Source organism: Colias croceus, chromosome 15 (assembly GCF_905220415.1).
Source record: "Colias croceus chromosome 15, ilColCroc2.1".
In the NCBI taxonomy this organism is placed as follows: domain Eukaryota; kingdom Metazoa; phylum Arthropoda; class Insecta; order Lepidoptera; family Pieridae; genus Colias; species Colias croceus.
In genome coordinates this window covers 1,117,988-1,141,617 of record NC_059551.1, presented here as the reverse complement: position 1 = coordinate 1,141,617, position 23,630 = coordinate 1,117,988, and the positions used below count along the sequence as shown (strand labels likewise).

Here is a 23,630-nt window from a genome sequence, read left to right as displayed (position 1 = left end):
ACCCTTAATCAGTGACTATAAATGAATGACTTGAGAAAATTAATAAATCCAAAAATCTACACCGCTTCTCATTAGCATATAGAGATACTTAAGAAGTTATGCAGTCTGGACTATTATGACGATGATGATGATAATAAAATTCGAATTATATTTAATAGTTTAGGTATACATAGTCGAAAACAAACATTTTTAATATCACTTTTATAATCCATCGCAATAACAAAACAACTATTAATTTTAGAGCCTCTAAATTTATCGTGCAAAAAACAAATAAAAGAAAACTCAAAAAAACGATGATACGAAATGATCTTCCCATTAATGTATTTTGTAAACAAACTAATTAATCTGAGGACCGGGGTCAATAAGTTGATTTTGAATCAATTTTCTAGAATCCATCTTAAAATCAAAGGCCTCGAAAACAATACAAATAACGTTTTATTTTTTATTGCAGTGATACTAATCTTTATTATAATTCATACTTAGATAAATCTTAGTATTATTAGTTTTTCTTGTTTGGCATCTTTATTTTTTATATTGATTAGAAATACAAGAATCATAAAATTCATTTAGATTCCTTATGGATGAAATTCATTGTTTTAACAGAACACGAAAATATTATGTAACTTTAATTTTTTAAGTAAAAATAACAATAGTAAGATTATTTTGTCAACTTCGTTGCAATACATAAATAGAAAGAGGAAAACACATATCCCTTTTATTTCTTAACTATTTAATTATGACTACGAACATTTAATTCATTTTGTTACTTGTCTATAACAGTGTAATACTATTTAAAATTAATACACAGTACCCACGATTAAAACAGAATTTTCTTACTTACTATAAACTATCTAATTCATGGTACTCCGGAGCGTAGTATAAGCCGAATAAATAGACCTTAACACCGACATGAGGCAAGCAAAACTAAGCATTGTTATACCACCCGCAGACAGCTTCAAAGTCTTCTGTGCATTTTGTAACATCAGCAGAACAATTTTAGCATTTTTTACATCAAAATTCTCCCACTTGCTGTCATAAACTGCCATAGCGAACGTTAAACTGGAATCCATCAGCCTCTGTCCTGTTATACAGTCCATTGCAACTTGCATCAATGCAAATGGCAGTTGTAAATATGTATTCTCTAAACCACCCAGCAGTTCTGCTATTAAAGACACTATTAAAAGTAGAAACTCTACTGCTATCGCTCCTTGGAAAACATTTTCGATCCTTTTTATTAAATCTATGTTCATTGTGTGGCATTTAATTATTTCGATTAAACGTTTGTTTACGTTATTGTTTACTTCAACTTGTCTTGTAGAAGCTTCACTTTCATCCTGATCAATAGTATTAAGAATATCTTTATTGGCATCATCCCATAAATGAATAAGATCTTCACTAATAGCCAACATTTGAGCTTCTGTGTAACCAGCTATTATTATGAAGAATGCGCTTATGCTCGACGTTAAATAACACGTAAAGAAAACACCCATGGTATTGGCTAAAAAAGCAATTTGATAGTTTGGCGTCTCAAACATTGGTTCAAGTCCTGTAACAGAAATTCATTGTCTTCTTTACATTGCAAAAATTTCAGAATGTAGTCAGTGCTATTATTATTTGCTATAAATCTGCTCAACAATCTTTCTATTAAATTTGATAGGATAATTTATACGTGGTGGTATTAAAGTTTTTAATTATCAGTAAAATCATACCCAAAAATATAAAAGAGTCCTCCATGAAATGCCTTCCAGGAAGCAGGACAGCTTTTCCAATGTACACGCAACCATTACTGACGATAACACACCAAAACAAAATGGCCCGTTTTTTCACAGATCTAAGAAATTTAGTCAAGTAGTAGGATTTTCGACTGCCTGGGATCACTTCACTGTCCAAGGTAATATAACCTGCGACTATGTTCTTTATAGTTTCACTGAAATGAAAAGTCATCTATAATCTATATATTAATTTGGCTCTAATCTTGACTATTTGACATTTTCGTATTTCAGTGCAATGAAAGCAAGGTTCGTTAAAAAGTAGTATAAACTCTAATAGAATAACCGCACCAGTGGTTCTGTTATTTTTAATGTTACAATATGCCTTTAATAGAAATTCAGAAAAAGATTTTGTTCTTCATAATTATTTAGGTGCAGTGACACAGAATACTAGTAATAGTAGCTAACGCTAGCAGTGATTCCGAATATATAAACTTTACATACCTGTACATATACATATACAAGAGTTTAAAAGTAGCGATCTCACTAGCTATACCAAGTGAAAAGACCACGATCCCAGCGATGGTGTCACCAGTCTCCACACAACGCCAGAAAACGAACCAAACCATGGACACAATGTATACATAGAAGTAGCAAGCTGAAGCTACGAATGTCACTATGTAAGATATCAAAGGAATTTCTGAAACGTGATAAGTAAAAGTATCAATATACCTGATTATCAAAATATTTATGACAAACAAATTAATGAAGAAATATTTAAGATTAACTAAGCTACAAAGTTTAGTGAACAATTTTATTGTTATAGCTTTGTTAAAGAGTCTGTTTAATATATAGAAGAGTATGTTGTTACTTACTGTTTTTATCTCGTTTATCAATATTAATCACAAGTAGGCGTAAGAAAACAGACACATTCGCAATCATGGTCTGCAAGTCGCAGTGATTCAGTCCAAATTTCTTTAGTCGTTCCAACATCTCAGTCTAGGTTTATATTATTTATCTAATTTTCTTTTTTATTACTTCTTTCTTTGACTGTTACTTTAGTAATGATGCTCTTTATTATCGTTCTGAATTAAAGAGAGAAAAAAATCTCCATATATAATTTTCTGTGAGTTTTTCTAATAATCCAGGCCAAAGAAGTTACACTTTAGTCAGTTTAAATTTTTAATCGCATAATTATCAAGCGTTTGCGACAATTTGATTGACATCGAAATTAGCATTAATTGATACACTTCGTGTGAATCAAAATTATAGGTGAAAATTTTTACAAAGAATTTAATTAAGTAATTATCTTCGTATTTTTAATTATGGGTTGAATAAAAAAACAAGTTACTACTATCTTTATTATATCTAATGAAAATATTTTTATTTGAATACCTTTTCAAAACTGGACTAGAAAAAAATATTTTTTCCCTATACTATAATTGAAAACAACTGCTTCGCATTTGTGTAAGCAATGCAGCCACGTCATTATCAGTATTAGTTTTGTTTATTTTAGCGATTCCATCGGTTATTACTAGGAGCTATAATGGGCCTATTGAAGGTGGTATTTCGATTTTAACTTTCATGTACTTTTTCCTTTTACTCTTACCGCATTATAGTACTAAGACAGCTTTAAAGGCGACAGAATTAAGTTTCACATTCATTCAAGTATTTTATTGTAAGAAGTTTAAGTCAGGTCTTAATAATCTACCACGCTAGATATCATCTCATGACAATTAAGTTTGACCATATTTTGGATATCTATGATCATCATCATCATCATCATCATCAGCACAGATATGTTCCCACTGCACACTGCACTGGACACAGGCTGCTTCATATGTTTCACAATTTCACTGAAAAACAACCACATCACACAAATAATGCAGATCTCTAAAATTATATTTCATTTCACCCCTTTACCTTTGATTGACAGTTTTAATGAAATAATTGCAATAGCTCAAGGAAAAAAGTTTTGAAAAATATATAAAAGAACGGAAAACTGAACTAAAATTAAACACTTTTAAATAGATCAAACAGAACCTTACACAATAACTTATTTGTTTTCATAAAAAGAACCAACTAGGGAAATCCAGAATTACCAGCCTAATAGTACATTTTCACCAGCAACATGACTTCTAGAATACAACGCATTATTGTTACATTAAAAACGTACGGTGCAGATCACTGTGACTTAGAGACTATGTTTTTAAACATAGGAGCCTTGCTGCGACTGGTCAGCGTTAATATTTTCAAAAATAATCAAAAACGTAAGTCTAACTATTTCTTTTGATGGAGCAATCAAATCAGCATGTATGTCACCTGCAGATATTAAGTAGTCACCGCCGCAGATGCTGATTTTTAGTATTTTTGTACCAGAGCTTAAAGCAATAAGATAAGTATTTATGTATGATAGATTTAAGAAACAAGCATGCGTTATCTACTAAAACCGGCTACTCACTTACCTGCAGTAGGTGCACTATTGGAATTGCACCCTTATTGGCTCCTTTATTGTGATGTGTAAATGCAAGCCGGGGCTTTTTAGAGAAAAACTGAAATTGATCCATACCGTGCTACCGAGACTGTTCCAATTGTGGTTCCAATATTGTCCCTCCGGCAGTTACGTGAGTAGCCGGCTTAAGTTGTCACCACTGCACATGTTGGCTGTGCTTTTGTTTCACTTTCTTTCAAAGCGGTAATAAATACCAAATAATATACGTATAATTATTTTTTCGTAGGTATCCACATCATTTCCCACATTTTTGTCGTCATTGCTCTCTCTTGCTACATGTACGTCTATTTCTTCTCCGTTTTGTGGTTTGTATTTGTTCGGACACCCCAAACTCAAGACTGGACAGCTGGTATGGTTGAGTTATCCCTCGCCTTCTGTAGTGAAGTCTCAATAATCAAAATTGTGTATGCCATTCTCTTCGCGTAAGTCGATAATAGAGAACTTTTAAACAGCTAGTTGTTTTCCTCTGCTGAAGTATATCTATGCCAGCATTATAGAATAAAAAACTACAATATACATTTAACTAACGTACTATACATAATTACTTACGTTATAGTCACATTTTACCATTTCGTAGAAAAAGAATCCAAACTCTGGTGGACAGCTATTTACAATTTGACGCTATGAAGCCTCCTGGACAAAGCTTTGCTATTAACCTGAGAGTAAATTTAAGGAAAATAAAGAAACGTGTTATATTCATATGGTCAGCGTTGATTATTAACGGTATAGCATACATTGTTATACCCTTAGTGACACCTGGAAGACACTTCCCAGAAGACTTATTTGTAGTTTACGGTACGTTATTTGTAGCTTGTAGCAAATCTTTTCTACTACTTTTTTATTACTTACTGTATTTTTCAATACAGTAAGTAATAATTCTTTCAACATTAAACCGAGGAGGTGGGAGGAGGTGGGTTTATTGTTGAAAGAAATAAGAAATTTATTAATTTCCTTGCAGGCTTGGAACCAATGTTTGAAACTCCAAATTTTGAAATTGCTAATTTTATGATGAACATTAGCATAGTTTTTAGTGTGTTTTCCTTAGCTAATGTAACGGCACTTATACTTATCCTTGTTGGTTATACTGAAGCACAAATGTTAACTCTTGGTGAAGAAATGTTAAATCTATGGGACAAAGCTAATCAATACACAGATGCAACAACAAAAATTGAAAACGTAAATATAGAAGATATGAAAAATATGTTTGTTAAAACCCAGCTTGCGCAAATAGCTCATTTACACGTAGTGAATATACAAAATATAAGAAAGCTAGAGTATACATTTCGTTTATCAAAAGCGTTGGAATTTTTGATCGGTATGAACTCCATAATAACTGAACTGCTTGGAGGCATTGAAAACACATTCATACAGATGCCTTACACGTTTGCATTAATTTATATAGACTGTGTTGCTGGTCAGAGGTTGATAGATGCTTGTGAGGTTTTTGAAGAAGCTGTCTATAGCTGCAATTGGGAGAACTTTAACGTTGAAAACATGAAGACTGTGAGCATAATACTGCAGAATTCTCAAAAAACTTTGACCTTAACGGCTGGTGGCATAGCAGTCCTGGATTATACTTGTATGGTGTCGTTTTTTAAGTTCTGTTACTCAATGTATACTACTTTAAGGATGGTGGTTGATTAAAAAGTGTAATTAAAATGATATTTTAGTTTCTTATCATTTTATATTTAATCTTACATTATTTTGTAATGAAGTAGTGAAGTAGGAGTTATTACTACATTATCTGTAAAATAAATCTGAGTTGGAATTGTTCTCTCCTGATAATTTATTCTTAGGCTAAATTATAAAATATACATCAATCTCGTTATCGTAATTTCATGAGATTATCCTTGATGGGCTGGTGCGATATCCTATTTAAATTCTATTTTGTTGAAAGTATTTTTGGATATAATAACATCTTAATCACATAGATCTACAAGTTAACATAAGAAACATATGTATAGATCACTAACTTAAAAACTAGATTTTTAAATGGATCTGTGACTGTTCAGTGGTAATATTTTTAAAAACCAGAATGAACGTAAGTATTTCTTTTTTTACAGTAGATGGGCTGTGCAAAGAAGAAGCATGCACATTATCTGCAAATGTAATCGCCTCTGACACCTTTTCTAAGTGTTTTTTCCAGAGCTTTCAATCGAAGCATTAATAAATATCAAACTAACCTCAATATATGCGAATGACTGTTCTTTTATTTGCAGCTATTCACATCTGTTCCCGCATCTTCGTCCTCTTTGCTCTCTCTTGCTACTTGTACGTGTATTTCTTCTCCGTATTGTGGTTCCTCTTCGTCCGGACACCCCAAACCAAAGACTGGACCACTGGTATGGTTGAGTTGTCCCTCGCTGGCTGTAGCCAGGTCTCAGTAATCAAAATTGTGTACGCCATTCTCTTCGCGTAAGTTGAAAATATGAATGAACTTTTCTCTAAATATTATAAAAATCTTATGTGTCATAATAATTTTACTGCCATAAAAACTAATGCAACATATTATGTAATACCAAATTTTAACGTATTTCGTTTTATTGTAATAGTCACATATTGACCATTTTGTAGAAAAAGAATTCAAACTCTGGTGGACAGCTACTTACAATTTGACGCTATAAAGTCACCTGGAGAAAGCTTTGCTATTAACCTGAGAGTCAATTTAAGGAAGATAAAGAAACGTGTCATATTCGTATGGTCAGCGTTGATTATTAACGGCATAGCTTACATATCAATACCCTTGATGATACCCGGACGGCATTTCCCAGAAGACTTATTTGTAGTTTACGGTACGTTACTTTCAGCTTGTTTCTAATGTTTTCGCGTAAGTGTATTCACACAACATTATAAACTGAATGCAACTGTACAATCAATAGTTACTGTATTTATATTTTGATACACCTTTGTTCAAAGAATTATGTACTTAAGCAATAATTTCTTGCAGGTTTGGAACCAATGTTCGAGTCCCCAAATTTCGAGATCGCTAATTTCATGATGAACATAAGCGTAGTATTTACCGTATTCTCCTTAGCTAACGTAACATCACTTATACTTATCCTTGTTGGTTATACTGAAGCTCATATGCTAACTCTTGGTGAAGAAATGTTAAATCTATGGGACAAAGCTAACCAATGCACAGATGCAAAAACCTCAATCGAAGACGTTCATATAGAAGATATGAAAAATATGTTTGTGAAGACACAGCTGGCACATATAGTCCATTTACACGTTGTGAATATACAAAATATAAAAAATTTAGAGTATACATTTCGATTGTCGAAAGCGTTGGAATTTTTGATAGGAATGTACTCAATAATAACGGAACTGCTTGGAGGCATTGAAAACACATACGTACAGATGCCGTTTACATTTGCGTTAATTTATATAGACTGTGTTGGCGGACAGAGGTTGATAGATGCTTGTGAGGTTTTTGAAGAAGCTGTCTATAGCTGCAATTGGGAGAATTTTAACGTTGAAAACATGAAGACTGTGAGCATAATACTGCAGAATTCTCAAAAGACGTTGACCTTAACGGCTGGTGGTATAGCGGTCCTGGATTATGCTTGTATGGTAGCATTTGTTAAGATGTGTTACTCAATGTATACTACTTTAAGGATGGTTGTAAATTAAACAATCTAAATAAAACAAAATCTCACTTTATTACCGTTTTTACTTATATTACATCGTTTTTAAATTAAGCTAGTGATAGCATAAATAATATATAAATATCTTAAATACAAGACGGAGTTGAAATTATTTACTCCAGATAAATTATCATTAGCCTAAATTTTCAAATATATCTAGATCAATCTCGTAACCGTAGTTTCATGAGATGGCCGTTGACAGGTCGAAGTGCGATATCCAATTTGAATTCCATTTTGTTGAAAGTATCTTGGGATATAACTTCATACTCGCGAAGTACATGCACGTATATTGTCTTCAAAAACGCCATAGCATATCTCTTTCCTGTAAATAATATCAATATTACTTTCCTTACCCAGTGTACCAGGTAAATTTTATAAATTCTTAGTAACTAAAGTCTGCACTATTTTTTTATATTTTCTCGTAACCAAAATGATGGATTTGACCGTCCAACCTCCTCAAAGAAATATGTAGATCTAATAAGGTCCAGCGCACCAAGTTAAATTCTTGCGAATTAACATCTACTTTTTTTTTATTTTTTCCCCGGAACCAAAATGATGGATTTGACCGTCAACTTCCTCAAAGAAATATGTTTAGATCTAAGTATTAGTAAGGTTTAATTTTTCTAGTAACTTGGTAAAAAATAGAGATAAAGGAGAGAAGAGATTAGAACTTCGCAAATCCAATAATAATTGAAACTTTTACGATCTTATCTTGCCTATAACCTGCCATACTGTTAGCTGAACTGAAATTACATTTGGTGTTGATCTGGTTCCAAGCATGAATTGTTACTTGCCTATACATGCCCTCTTGCCCGAGCTAAATGGAAGATGCGCGTAAACACTTGGATTGTTGGGAGGCAGCCATCTTTCTGGTTTGAACTCCTCAGCATCAGATCCCCAATGCCTTGGTGACCTTGACACGCCCCAAAGGTTCAGAAGTACCGTGGTTCCCTTTGTTACCGTGACTGATTCTAAAAGAAAGAAAGAAAATGCGATTATTCAACAAGACACTATGTCACTATACACATTACACATAAAAAAAACAAAACAACAAGTTGGAAACCATGGTCTGCTAAAGTCTAAAACACTTTAAAAGTCTACAAATTGAAAACAATGGAACTGAAGTTTTAGATGTCCCTAAAAGATGTAAACATAAAAATAACAAATCCAAAAATCACTTATTTTAAGACTTATGTTGTAACCATTCAATACAAAATCACTTAAAAGACAGAATAATTCTAATCGTGACTTCACCTGACTGTAAATAAAATTCAGTATCGACGATCAATGGTCACAGATAAGATATCTATCTACTCCTCTCAACCCCAAAATACTTACTAAGCTTCAAATCATTATCAGCGTATCTCATCACACCAACAACTGGTGGATACAAGCGAAGACTCTCGTTAATAACAGCTTCGCAGTATGTGAGCTGCGCAAGATCTTCCTTTTGGACATCCTTCCTGTCACCCAGGACTCTTTTGATTCTAAAATGGAAGGAATAAATTATCAATTATCCTTATCCTGACTATACTTACTAAATTAATATTATAAATTCGAAAATGTGTTTGTTCCTTTTTCGTCGCAACGGAGCGATTTTATGATAAGATTTTGTATAGTTTGCAGACTAGAGACTGTTATAGGATACTTTTTACAGTTTTTTTTCCTTAACTTGCAAAAACATATATTCTTACTCATCATATAGATTCTGCTGAACATCCTTTCGGCTTCCAATAACAAGAAGAGTATAAAACAGTGTAGTGGCAACCGTCTCCTGTCCAGCTAATATGATCGTATTGATTTCTGCTAAAATCTGACTTTCCGTAAAACTCGGGTCCTTTTCACTCATTTCGAGCATCAGATCTATGAACGCTTTAATACTGGGCTTTTCTTCTTCTGAAAAAATTAACAGATAAAATTATTTAGGTTAGTATATTTATACAATTCTGGGTCCGCTTCGTTTGCGCATGATTAGATTGAAATTAAATTCTTGAAAATACTTCTTAGCCTATAATATATTGCCGAGGGCTTAAAACTTAAAAAAAAAAGTTTCACCAAATTTCGTCCAGCAGTTTTTGCGTGAAACAGTTTTTTTATATTATATAACTATGAGCAACTATTTTTTCAGTGATTGCGATATACATATACAACTTAACAAATTGATGAGTTTTTACTATTATTATTTATACTTGTTTTTAATATTATGATGATATTGTTATTGGTTTCTCAAGGTAGGTACTATTTACCATTCTCAGCTCCATCTTTGTTTGCACTCTCCTTAAGTTTTCTTGCAGTTTTCTTTTCCTTAATTACCTAAAATCATAATTTTATTAGAATTCAGTAAATTATAATCAATAAGAGATATGTTTATTGTGTACTGAATCTAAAGATTTTTTAAATAAAGTTCCTTCCTGAAATACTTTAAACGTATCCTAATACAACTGACTTTATATTTATAGAAAACTAGTGGGCCACCCCGGCTTGGCCCGTGGTACATATTTCGCAATAAAAGATAGCCTAAGGACATACCTTTCTCGGGTATCAGAATATCTCCATACCAAATTTTATGCAAATTGGTTCAGTAGTTTAGGCGTGATTGAGTAACAGACAGACAGACAGAGTTACTTTCGCATTTATAATATTAGTATGGATATATTTTATTGGGAAAGCCACAGATTATCTACTATTTAGTGAAAAAACAAACTTGTACACGATGAAAATCAATCAATATTCATAAGCATAAAAAAGAGCGTGTGTGCCAAGCACATGTGTCTGAAGTGAAACTTCTTTAACGAGATTCGAAGACACCAAAATCATCGCCGTACTCCGGGGTGACGGTATTGCCATCACGTAGCCTTGAAATTTTACTCTCAACGCGCATAATGAATTTTCACTTCAGAAACAACTTTACTTCTTTAATAGCTTTGTAGCGGTGGAGTGCATTTCTAGTACCTAGATATAATAAATTGTATTATTTTTACTAATATAATTTTTAAGTTATGAATTGTTACTAACTTAAGGAGTCCTGGTTACTTGAATAAATGAATGAATTATTATTATTATTTACTTACAGTACTCGACACCTTATGTAGCACAGAGACGCATTCCAACATTTCCTTATGAGATGCTGTGAAGCGGTAGATGAAGTCCCAATGCATAAAGAGATTCATCCCTCTAAATATGATCAGCTCTAAAGTGCGGTTAAAGGCCTTGTAATACGTGTCTGTGACGAAATTCTCCGATATTTTTGACACACCAAGTCCTGCTTCTGTTGATGATGACATTCAGTAATTAGAATTTATCATTCTAAGAGTAATTATTTATTTTTAGGAAAGCAAATTAAAACCATTTTGGCAAGGAAGTTATTATTTATAATTATAATAATTACGATATAAAACATGCGACACAAACTCATAATATATACTCATATATCTTTTTTTTATAGAGATTGATCAATTTTATACAGAAAAAACTATAAGGCTGGTTGCAGAGCTTGACCGACCGTCAGTGCGTACGTCAGTCGCGCTTGTCATATGTATGGAAATTCATAAAACCGTTCATAGCTAGACCGACCATACGCACGCGTATTTTGCTACGCACTGCGTATAAGTATATTAAGAAGAGCTGGAACGTCAACACATTTACACATTGCACATGTTAGGCCGGGAGATACTGACACAAAATTTCGGGTCATTTGTAACAGGATGGCGGTCTAGAGGGGTCTTACTTATCCGACGAGTGTGACTTACGCCCAAGCGACTAGTCCGCCGGTACCAGCGTTCTGACCATCATTTTTCTTTTTGTCATTGCGTAATAAGACCTCTGTAGAACCGCCATTCTGTTACAAATGACCCGAAATTTTGTGTCAGTATCTCCCGGCCTATGTATGTGTCATATTTTGCAATTGTTTATAAATACAGGGTGATGTATTTGGTGTAGTACGAATATCTAAAAATCTATGAAGAATTTTGTGATACAGTAAATGGAAGAATTATATACTATTTTACAGTATTTAATAAAATCATTTAATTTTTTGTTCATTTTCATTAGAAATGTCAATTTTTCTCACCAAGGTGGAAATTTGGATGATAAGGATCTTGTTAGAAAAATATAAATTTTGACTAAAATCGGCATTTTTTTTTTCAAAAATCAAATTACTAATTAATAATCAGAGTTATCACCATTTACATTAATTTACAAACGATATCGGTTGTTCTTACTTAAAATTGAATACCAATGTCTTATTGCGGTATGTGTTCTTTGGAAGTGTTCGTAAAGTTGTTGATCCGTAATTAAATTTTGTGGAAAATCTTTTAGAGCGCTTAGTTGTGACATATCCTAAGCATATTCAATAGAATTAAAAGACGAGCGAATATGCAAGCCAGTCTAAAACTTGAATATTTTGGTCTCAAAGAGCGGCCGTTCCCTGTCATGTCGTATGCGAAGGGACATTATCATTCATGCGTAAGAATTTCTGGTCCATTTTTACTTTGTATATGAGACAATACTTTTTAATTTACTACTTTAATTTACTACCTCCTCGTGTTTTTATACTACCTTTGTAACCAACAAATGCGCTGGGTTCATGCGCCAAAGTAGACTCCTGATCCGGACCCACATTATGATATTCCCGTGATGATATAGATGTACCTCCTGAGGATGTCACAGATGGCTAACTATCTCAAGCGTTTCTCCGGCTCGTGTTCTTCGTGGATCCGGATGAAAACCTAACCGGAATCATTGGTAAATAACAGCAAAGGCGTCAACTTGCACCACATATGCTAAACGCTCTCATCAATTACTGAAAACTAGCTTCATCGGTCACATAAACACAGTACATAAGCTAAGATAGTAAAATCAGTGGTTGGGGTGGCTATTCGCCTAAAAAATAGAACTCAATCCTATTGAAACTGTCCTGGCTTGTCAACTAGCTAACTAGTTTTCTAGCTTATAAACGAATCTAGTTTTGTCTACACGAAGCCAGAAGCTTGCTAGCTGACTGACACTAGCTTGCTATCATAGCATAAAAAACTAGCTTTTTGTATCTCGGACATAAGGGAAAAGCATTCCTAAGAATAGATAATATTTTCTCAAAACAAATATTTTTTGGTGTCTTTGAATTTAAAGCGACAGTTACGTGTGATTGACGTGCGGTGCTTGTCCTTATTAATCTATTTGGAGATTAGAATAAAATGTCATCAGAAGGAATTGGTTCCGGCAAAACTTTAACAGGACAATCTCGTGAAATAGTGTACAATGTTTTTAACTATTTCATGCATCATAATAAAAAAAGTGATGGTGGATATCCTCTAATGAAGGATTTGTATGGTTTGACATCAGAGGCGACTGGTGTTTCTCAGAGAAGTGTTCAAAAAAATGAAACTAGAGTCGCATTTATTTTTGAACATACTGTAAGTGAAATTGCATAAGTGTGAGTACTGTGAACATGCCAGCTTTCCTTAATTGACCGATACCTACGAGGACCGTCTGTCGAGCGCGTGCGCATGCGTAGCGTCGGTCGACTGACAATTTGTTTCCATTTGTTTCAAATAAATGAACGCGTTCAGTGCTGTACCGACCGGTGCACTGACTACGCGTATGCGTGTATCGTCGTTGTGAACATGAACATCTATACCAGGTCTGGTCAGTTTACTGGCACGCAGAGCACTAAATGATACAAACTGACGGTCGTTGAAGCTCTGCAACCGGCCTAAAGCCATATTATAAGGATATATGAAAATACTAACGACATATTGTTTCCATGGTAGACAGAGAGAAGTGCGGCATGGAGTCGAAGAAGTCACCGTCAACTTCAGGTTTCAAATACTTAACCAATTTGTCCGCGTTTTCATTGAAAATTGTCTGATAGCTGTCTATAGCAGGTCCGATGAACGTGCTGGCTATTTTCTTTACATTCTTTTTCCATATCCAACCTAAAAGTACGTATTATTAAAAAAAAAGTAGAATATGTGTGCAGGTATTTTTAAGAAGACCTTTGCTTTTGTTCTCATAACTAGCTGCGCTTCGCTCCTGTTGGCCTTAGCGTAATGAAATATAGCCTTCCTCGATAAATGGGCTATCTAACACCGAAATATTTTTTCAAATCGGTCCAGTAGTTCCTGAGATTAGCGCGTTCAAACAAACAAACAATACAGATTGAACATAAGATAATTTCAAGATTGTTATCACATCTGTTTTTCTTGTGATTTTTCTTAACAGACAAATAGATCTTATGTCCAACTACACTGAAACGTGGTTATAATTCTGCGTGGATTTAAGTGGTCCTTTCCTGTCACGTTTATGAACTAAACATATTACTATAATGATCGTCATTTGTTTTTACGATTACCAAAACATATAAACCTTGACAGTGACCATAAAGAGCATGACGGGTATTACTTTAAAGCGTTTCGTCGTAACGATGGACAAAAGGCGGGTCAGAGTGCATCGTGGAGCCGTGGCTCGGCATAGGAGCTTGTGACGTCATTTTCTTTCTACGTCCATACTAACCGAGTAGCTTCGCAAAACAGGCTGCTGACCAAACGAGGCTGCTCGCTCTGTAGCCTAACCTAAGGGTACTTTTCCACCAATAATGCGTGAAGATGTGTTTCAAAGAATGTGTTTGTAAGTAACCAATAGTATCGCTTCAAACACTAAACGCTTCAAAGTTCAAACTAAATGAAGCGCTATGATTGGTTATTTACTAACACATTCCTCGTTACACGTCCTCGCACATTATTTAGTGGAAAAGTACCCAAAAGATCCTATCTCTCGCTCTTAGAACAAAGCTTATTATTTCAAGTTGTAAAACAAAAACGGAGCATTCAGAGATAATAGTTTTAGAGATAATTGCTCACCCGGCGCTGTCACTAATCCATCTCCAAGCCACACTTTCGCGAAGCTGTAGTAATAAGGCTTATCTACGAACGCGTTGGATGCCACACGAATGTCGTCTGGGTCGTTGAGAACTGAAAACAATTAATTATTTAAGTATATAAGAACTAGCTACCTTCTTTATCTAGGTTGGTGTAGGAAGATGAGAACTAGACGCTTTTTTCAACCTAATATATGGCAGGCTATACTTATAATGTAGGTATCTTTCTTATGATAAATTGAAAGCACGATATAAAACACTACCTAAATAAACATTATGGAATCTAATAATAAAATTAATCGGCATACAGAAAATCGTTTTCAAGTACTACATAAACTTATCCGCCAGCCAAATATTGATTTGCTGTATTTTTTTTAAACTTACCCAAGCAGGGAACTGGTCCAACCCACAATGCAAACGGCATGTCAGTTTTCTCTGCTATGTCCGTCATTTCACAGAAACGTTTGAAAACATCTAAAAACGAAAAAATTAGTAAATGTATTGAGAATTTTACTACGTGTAACAATTAAGTATTAACATAGTCTGTTAACCCTTAATTTGGCACGGATAAAAATATTCAAAATATATGAATTTGACAATTTTGTGGTTTTAGGAGTATGTCATAAAGTTCTCGAAAAATGAAAAAAAAAATCTACCATAGCCCACTGCTGGGAAAACCTGTGTCCGTCACAGCGGACACTGCCAAATTACGGAAAATAAAAACCACAGCTATTTTTATGTTTTTTTACTAAAGAAAAATACAGAAATGAAAATTTTAGAACTATTTGATACCGAAGTACAGTTTATTTTGTATGAAATTAAAAAAAAAACCAATTCAAGTTTATTTTGTATGAAAATTAAAAAAAAAGTCTCTAAATTCTACTTCTGTTAGTTGAATTGAATTGCCGGTTTTTTTAACTGAATATGAGTTTGTCTGCTCTACGATACTAGTAAAATATCTAGAGAAAAAAAGGTGAAGGAAACTCAAAGGTGAATCATCTTCTGGCATGTCTATGTAATCATCCTCCTCACATTCTTCTATTGTCGCTTGGTGACGGAATTGAGTTACTCTCCAATAATTGTAAGTCAGCTGAATTTTTTTGTTTTTTTGGTCTTTTGGCTTTGAGTGTAGGTGGTTTCCTAGATCTTATTTTTCGGGGTGCTAATCAAGAAGCTATTGGTGTTATAGGCGTTGCAGGCAATCAAGGAATAGCAGATAGGGACTGAACATTTTCAAAAATGGACTCGCCAATTTCACGCACGATAAAATCTGGTCATCAGCAGGTCTATCAGAATCTTCGGAGTGTAATTCTTCATCGACGGATGTATCTATTGTTACGTTAGCAAGGGAAGATGGTGCAGATGGTGCAGGAGAAAACAGGGGGGTGGATGAATTAGTACGTGCTTCATGCAATTGAGTTTCCGAATCTGATATTTCGCTAGCATGGGAAGGTGTATGTTCATTCGGCACTAAAGCAATAATTATACTTGCGCGATTAGGCTGTTGGCAATGAAAAAAAATCCAAACTCACACACACACATTTTGACGGTGTCCGCCGCAGCGGACATATTAATAAAGTGGTACTTTTCTATACAATTAGCAATGTCCGCTGTGACGGACAAAACATTTCGGTTACAAATAAACACCATAAAAATGTAATAAAGTGTGTATGTTTTTGTAAATAATGATTGAAATGTTTATGATCTAATAAATAAATATAAAATTCAATTCGTTTTTCGACAAAAAATACGAAAAATAATTATAAATACTTTGAGCAAAACAGGTGGCCGCCTTTTCGCAGACATTTTGCGTCCCAACTGACATATGCAATGTTGTCACAATCATTGCTTAATTTTTTACTATTTGTTTATGGTATAAATAAACATTTAATCGATTAAAAATCGATGAACATGAAATAAAAACTTGACAGGATTTATTTTAAGTAAGTGTCCGTCACACCGGACTATACCAAATTAAGGGTTAATCTGAATTACCTCAATTATGGATTTGTATTATAGTAATTTATATTTAAGACATGATAGTTTTCATCCTGATCCTTTTTCAATTAACAGTGGAAGGATATTGTTGAAGGAAGGTGATACTGATCCAGATCTAATCGACTATTACTCTACTCTAGTCTCTCCTACACTTTTACTTTGTAGGTACTCTATTGGCTTGCTAAAATACACCTACGTATATCTTTATAGGTGTTACTAGTGGTCCGCCCCGGCTTCGCCCGTGGTACCTACATGTTTAAACTATCCTATCTCTCAAGTTAGATCGAACTGCACATGGTGTGCGAATTTTCTTATAATCGGTTAAGTGGTTTAGGAGTCCATTGAGGACAAACATTGTGACACGAGATTTATATATATCAAGAAGAAGATTGAGAAGTTCCTTATTCGAATACAATATGTTGTAATAAACTTCAATTAAGCTTATTTCTAAGCGTCAGTAAAAACTAATAACGGACTCTAAAATGATTTTATTGCAGGTGACTTTTATTTGTTAACATTAGCTTTTAATATATCCGTAATACTCCCTTATATTTGGCCACTATTTCCGAAATTTAACCCAGACTAAATAACAATCAATGTAGTAGTAATTAGTGTAATCAGAGAACGTAAATTATTTGGTAAATTCAAATTAGAATTTATTTCTAAGCTATTGCATAGCTTCTATCGCGGGCCTTGAGCGCGGGGAGCGAATCGAGAAATTCCGTAACGAAAAACCCTCACGCTCCCCACTCCGACGGGCGGAGGTGTGGCTTGAAGGTATAGCATGCTTTACCGCGGCAGTCCCCGAGTGCCACACGTCGTTTTTTTAATCAAAACATCAGTAAGGGTGCTTTTCTACCAGAAATGTGCTTACATTGTTGTGGATGCGTTTGATATCATCCCTGGCTGATGAAAACAAATAAAAATGTATATTGTGACATCTTTTACTATATAAAGTTTTTGTCAAATAGATTGCATTCTCCGCGCGCTTCAGAGCATTATGATTTATGTCGCTCACTTTGACAGTAGGTATATTACCGCGTAGCACGACACAATTCGGCGTCATATTGCGGCGTCAGATAAAGTTCTGACGCGCGCTAACTATGCGTGCTATCTGACAAAAACTCATTGTAAATATGTCACAATATACATTTTTTTCTTTGTGTTCGTCAGCCTTACGGAGATACAATTGATCAATAAGTTATATATACATCATGAATTAATTAACATTTTGTACAGAAATCCACTATTAAAAAATTCCAGTAAGAGTAATTAAGTAATACAATTAATATGTCAGAGCAAATCATGATATTTTTCAAATTAAACACAATTATAATTTAAATGCTTGATAATCAGCTATTGTATAGGATTACAAGCAATGTTGCAACTGTCTTATAAAAAAGTGGTCAAGTGCGAGTCGCTTACATATTGCAAAATTTTTCCATTCCCTAAATGTCGTCAATTTAAGACCCAATTTAAACGAAAAACCACAAGATATCAAAACATAAACTCGTTTCATTCTTACTAATATTAAAAATTAAAAATAAGTTTGTTCTGTTTGTTTTTTTTTTCACGTCGCAACGGAGTGATTGGTATGACTAGATGTGACCCGTGGTATTATCGCGTCCAATAATACAAACAACATTCTCAGCTTAAGGAGCTCTTCCACCAGAGATGTGCCAGGATGCGGAGTGAGGGATGTGTTTGTAAAGAACCAATCATATCACTTCATTTAGCGTACTAGCTAGTTGAAGTGATACTATTTAGCGTTTGAAGCGATACAATTGGTTCTTTACAAACGCATCTTGCACATCTCTGGTGGAAACGCAGCCTTATACATTAGATTTTGGAGATAAAAGCCTAGAATATCATATTTTACAGCGATGAAACATCTCTAAATGGGAATTTCCTTTAACGACGAGCGAACCAATTCGCCTTGAAAAGCCACAGTCTGGTCTTTATTTGCGGTTTGTTATTTAGATCCAATTGTTAAACGGTAAAACCACACATGATACGACATTGTATACGAATTACTCACATATTGAATGCGTAAAAAATAAACGCACACTCCTCCGTTTTTATTTTTTAATGCCGTAAAAGTATTGTTTATAAAATATTAACTTCCGCTTATAACACAAATACAATGTTATATATTTATTCCATTTCACAAAATATAATAATGTAGGTATGTATAAGCATAAAAACTGACTGTCTTACCACAAAAAACTTTAGACAGACAGTTGTTGTAAAAAAATTGTAAATAGTAAAATGAATATTATATAAGTATAGTATAAGTAACACAGTGATTACTTATCCTTCACTGGGACTCATGTTGATGTAATTTCACTTATTTCGATGATATTTTAATTATTTTAAATAAAAAATTGCGTATGGCACCCATTTAACAACGAACAAACGTCTTGCAATAAAAAAATTATGTCTGATGGATCTATCTAAAGGCAAAAGATTAAAAATTACGCGTTAAAAAAATGACTAAAGTTAAGTATATCTTTCTGTGCATAAGATGCGCACTAATAAACGCAACCACTACCGCCAGCCAGACAGCCCGGACTCTAACCGAAATAGCAAGAGAAACAGTATATCAAAAACCCAACTATACTAAAATAACTTTTTTTTAAACGTTGTTAGCTCCCGTACCATAAATAAATCTTTAAAACTACGCAACGGATTTTGATGCGGTTTTTTTTTAATAGATAGAGTGATTCAAGAGGAAGGTTTTAGTATATAATTTATTAGGTTTTAGAGAAAGCGGGCGAAGCCGCGGGCGGGAAGCTAGTAAATTATAAAGATAAATTATCTAAAATATAAAACGCTTAATTTCTTATGTTCAGTAAATGTATTTAAGTAAGTAATTAGAGCGTATTAAATGGTAGTTATGCATTCTAAAAGTTAATTAGCCAAATAATATAATTTCATTAAAATAAATATAATCGAAATTACTCTTGCAAATAAATGCATTTTTAATTATTTACTTAAATGTTAATCATATTTGAAAAGTTTTGATCTAAAACTGAAAAATAAACACATTTCCTTTACAAAAGCTACATATAAGGTTTCTATTTCATATATTATTTTTTAACTAGCTGTGCTCCGCGGTTTTACCCGCGGTGCTCGCTCCTGATGGTCTTAGCATGATGACATATACCCTACTAGGTATCCGCCCGCGGCTTCGTCCGCGGAATCAAAGAAAAACCCGCATAGTTCCCGTTCCCGTGGGATTTCCGGGATTGAGTCATTTTCTCGGGATAAAAAGTAGCGTATGTCCTTTCTCGGGTATAATAATATCTTCATACCAAATTTCATGAAAATTGGTTCAGTCGTTTAGGCGTGATTGAGTAACAGACAGACAGACAGAGTTACTTTCGCATGTATAATATTAGTATGGATAGCCTTCATCGATAAACGGGCTATCTAACACCGAAAGCATTTTTCAAATCGCACCAGTATCCCGAGAGCGTTCAAACAAACAAACAGATTCTTCAGCTTTATAAGTATAGATTATGGCTGCACAATAAATAATAAATAATTACTCACTTTGTGTATCTCCATAAAATTTATAGATAGCTCCAATAATAGGATAGTTGGTATATGTCGGTAAATGTGCATAATTTCTCTTAGCACGCCAGCTTAACGCTAGCGTTGTTAAATATATGCATATACATAAAATAACACACAAGTACACCCAGAGATACATCTGAAAAAAATAAATTGTAAATTAACTAAGAAATCACTTAAAAAATACTTTATTGAGATGAAATGAACGTAAACTAAACATTTAAAACGGTTTCACTTAAAAAATACTTCTGTAAGTAATTACATCTGCTCTGTATAGCTATTTTAAAATATTGATGACATATTTATGTAAAGAACATGTGATATTTATCGATGTATGTAGACGAGCAAGGTTGGATGAACCATCACTACATAGTATAAAACAATGTCGCTTTCTCTGTCCCTATGTCCCTATGTTTGCTTAAATCTTTAAAACTACGCAACGGATTTCGGTACGGTTTTTTTTAATAGATAGTGATTTAGAGGAAAGTTTTAGTATATAATTAATTAGGTTTTACACAAAGCGGGCGAAGCCGCGGGCGGAAAGCTAGTAAACTATATTTAGTTAAACATCAAATCGAAATACTAATATTTTGTGATAAAACATTTTCTTTACACATTCTTTTAAGCAAATGTGTCTTTAGCTAAGTGTTGTCTCTCTTTTCACAATCATTTGTTTTAATTGGTAGAAAAGATTGCAAAAAAGATAAACTTTATTATTTTTACACATATCTATATATTATGATCAGTGATCACGTAGGAATAACCATCATGAGACAGGCTTTGTCTAGTATAGAGTCCGCTGTTATAATATAGCTAGCTTTCGCTCGCTTTGTTTAAAACCAAATTATATTATTATACTTTATTCGAGAACCTGTTTATCTATTTAAAAAAACCATGAAAATAGATTACGTAATTTTAAAGATCTAGGCATGCAGACACACTGTCGGCGAATGCGACTTAGTTTTATTTTTGATTGTAGGGTATTTAAATATTTTTCGACCATTAATTATTTATTTATCTACTTCATCATCTTTTTTTCATTTAATTGTTAAATAAATATTTTGATTATTAGTCAATTTCTAAACACCGGATCTTTAAATTTTACAACAACACAATGTCATCTTAAAAGTAAATCTCATCGGTTTTAATCTCGGTTTATGAAGTGAAGACAATTGTATGTTAGTATGGCGAGTTGTAATTTTGTACTTACATCGATGCTACAATATTTGTAATTCGTTTTCAACTACATTTATATAGAAATCTTGGAGTACAATATGAATAGAAAAAATGTATGCGTGTACTAGTGTACACACGTAAGAAGTGAAACTTCTTTATGACCTTAAAAATGTCACGCGTACGGCGTAACGCAAAAATGTCACGCGTACGGCGTAACGCAAAAATGTCACGCGTACGGCGTAACGCAAAAATGTTACACTAAATTTTTGTCCAACCCCGATTAAAAAGTTTCACTTCAAAAAAAAAAGTGTGCGTGTACTAGTGTACACACGTATAAGAAGTGAAACTTCTGACCTTATTTTTCAAAAAATAATTTACTATATGCAACTTTACAGAAATACGTCGAATCACGCGTATCGTCTTTTTTTCCAACCCCGATAAAGAAGTTTCTCTTCAAAAAGTAAATTTCAAATAATGTAAAATATTGTATGACTGCAGAAGTCCAATGATTTTTTGTTACAACAAAACAAGAAAAATAAACATTTTCTAGGAAATTTGCATAAGTATTCGTTAAATAGGCACGTAAGCTCTAAAAGTTTTTATTGTAATTGCTAAGATCTATCTCTATTTAATAATTATCTAGGTACATTTTAAGAAAATAACCATGGCTCAAGGTTGTTTTTAATAGTCAGTTAATATTGTAATGTAATAAATTTGGATATTTTTTTAGTAACTAATAAATTTGGTAATTTTTTTTACAAAAAATTGAATTAGGTAGCAAAAATGAATGCTGCTCTAAAAATTTACGAGAATAATAATATAATTATACATTTCCTAATTTAAAAATTACGAATAAAATTATATTATTTCACGAGTAATTTATTAAAAATTACACTTAATTAAATTTTAAAAATTAATTATTGTAGAAATTATATAATTTCTCGTTGTTACACCTACCTTTTATCGAGGTGAAAATATAAAATTTTCCAGGATATGTGAAAATATAAAATTTTCCAGGATATGTGAAAAAATTTATATAAATTAATCACTATTATAGTTGTATAGTTACAGATCTTTATATTAAATGTCACAACTTTTAATTTACTCACATCTAGACGTTTTACTGATCTAAAATTCTCAATAAGACTGCGTGCACTGTACTATATAACAAATAAAATATAACTACTGCTCTCATGTCCTGTACAGTCACAAATAGAATACAAAACTATTTTCATTTAATTTAAAAAAATTTAATTTTAACACACTTTTAATGTAAAAGTCGAAAATATTTAAGGAAACTAGAATTATCTTAAAAAATGTAATATTTTTTATTTCGTAAATTTCTTCTATTAAGTAAGTTGTGTTGTATTTAAGGAAAATAAGCACAGAATGAACTTCATTATAATGAATAGTAGATTGAACATGGTTTCCATTCTGACCTTAGAATGCAGTCGAGAGGACAGCCTCTTTTGATTGAGGACATTTATACAAATGTAAACAAAAACGTCCTATATAACTAGCTCGCGATGCTCTAAATTTTCCCGTCATAATCTAACAACATCTGCGATCTACGAAATGAAATACAAATAACATATAAAAAAGAGCGTGTCAGAAGTGAAGCTTCTTTGGCAAGATTCAAAGATACCAAAATCGTCGCCTTACTCCATGACGTGACGGTATTGCTATGACGCGACCTTGTATTTTTTATTCAACGCGCCTAAAGAAGTTTCACTTCAAAAACTATATTTCACACCAACGTTTCAATTTTTGTTTTGTGTTTAGTGTATAATAACTATTACACAGTTTAATCGTAAAATATGTGTTGCATATGTATATATATGTATTTATAGCTTGTCTTCCTGTTCTAAAATTTTATATAGTTTTTCGTAGATTTCAGATATAAGTATGTAAAATATGTAAAAGAACATATATAAATCTTTGTTCTTTTGTAAACTTACAGAAATAGACTGATTGTTTTTTTAATATACTTCAACGTACTTAAATCTAAATTTCTCCATTCAAATAATTATTTATATTTCACAGAAGTTTATTAATTACTAGCGGTGCGCCCCGGCTTCGCCCGTGGTACATATTTCGCAATAAAAAGTAGCCTGTATGCCTTTCTCGGGTATCAAATA

At 33.1% G+C, this 23,630-nt stretch overlaps 4 protein-coding genes across 6 annotated transcripts; 2 read left to right on the top strand and 2 right to left on the bottom strand.

Moving 5' to 3' along the window:
* Window positions 1-851: 851 nt before the first annotated feature.
* On the bottom strand, window positions 852-2,714 carry LOC123697842. The gene is made up of 4 exons (XM_045644405.1): window positions 2,585-2,714; window positions 2,214-2,409; window positions 1,710-1,927; window positions 852-1,546 (listed from the first exon to the last, which is right to left on the bottom strand). Exons 1-4 carry the CDS (start codon window positions 2,700-2,702, stop codon window positions 852-854), a joined length of 1,227 nt encoding a protein of 408 aa, XP_045500361.1. The 5' UTR covers window positions 2,703-2,714.
* Window positions 2,715-3,840: 1,126 nt separating this feature from the next.
* On the top strand, window positions 3,841-5,865 carry LOC123698186. The gene is made up of 4 exons (XM_045644778.1): window positions 3,841-3,979; window positions 4,448-4,499; window positions 4,799-5,016; window positions 5,180-5,865. Exons 1-4 carry the CDS (start codon window positions 3,841-3,843, stop codon window positions 5,863-5,865), a joined length of 1,095 nt encoding a protein of 364 aa, XP_045500734.1.
* Window positions 5,866-6,418: 553 nt separating this feature from the next.
* On the top strand, window positions 6,419-7,854 carry LOC123698185. The gene is made up of 3 exons (XM_045644777.1): window positions 6,419-6,636; window positions 6,796-7,013; window positions 7,169-7,854. Exons 1-3 carry the CDS (start codon window positions 6,419-6,421, stop codon window positions 7,852-7,854), a joined length of 1,122 nt encoding a protein of 373 aa, XP_045500733.1.
* Window positions 7,855-7,864: 10 nt separating this feature from the next.
* LOC123697832 (cytochrome P450 4C1-like) lies at window positions 7,865-22,856 on the bottom strand. Of its 3 annotated transcripts, none has more exons than XM_045644393.1 (11): window positions 22,450-22,853; window positions 20,296-20,455; window positions 15,127-15,216; window positions 14,726-14,836; window positions 13,616-13,801; window positions 10,940-11,136; window positions 10,115-10,181; window positions 9,563-9,764; window positions 9,207-9,355; window positions 8,663-8,839; window positions 7,865-8,190 (listed from the first exon to the last, which is right to left on the bottom strand). In XM_045644393.1, the coding sequence occupies exons 2-11, from the start codon at window positions 20,453-20,455 to the stop codon at window positions 8,030-8,032; spliced, it is 1,500 nt and encodes a 499-aa protein (XP_045500349.1). In that variant the 5' UTR covers window positions 22,450-22,853; the 3' UTR covers window positions 7,865-8,029. The 3 variants fall into 3 exon arrangements, with proteins under 3 accessions (XP_045500349.1, XP_045500350.1, XP_045500351.1); XM_045644394.1 differs by having other exon boundaries at window positions 22,602-22,853; XM_045644395.1 differs by having other exon boundaries at window positions 8,059-8,190; window positions 8,622-8,839; window positions 22,450-22,856.
* Window positions 22,857-23,630: the final 774 nt, after the last annotated feature.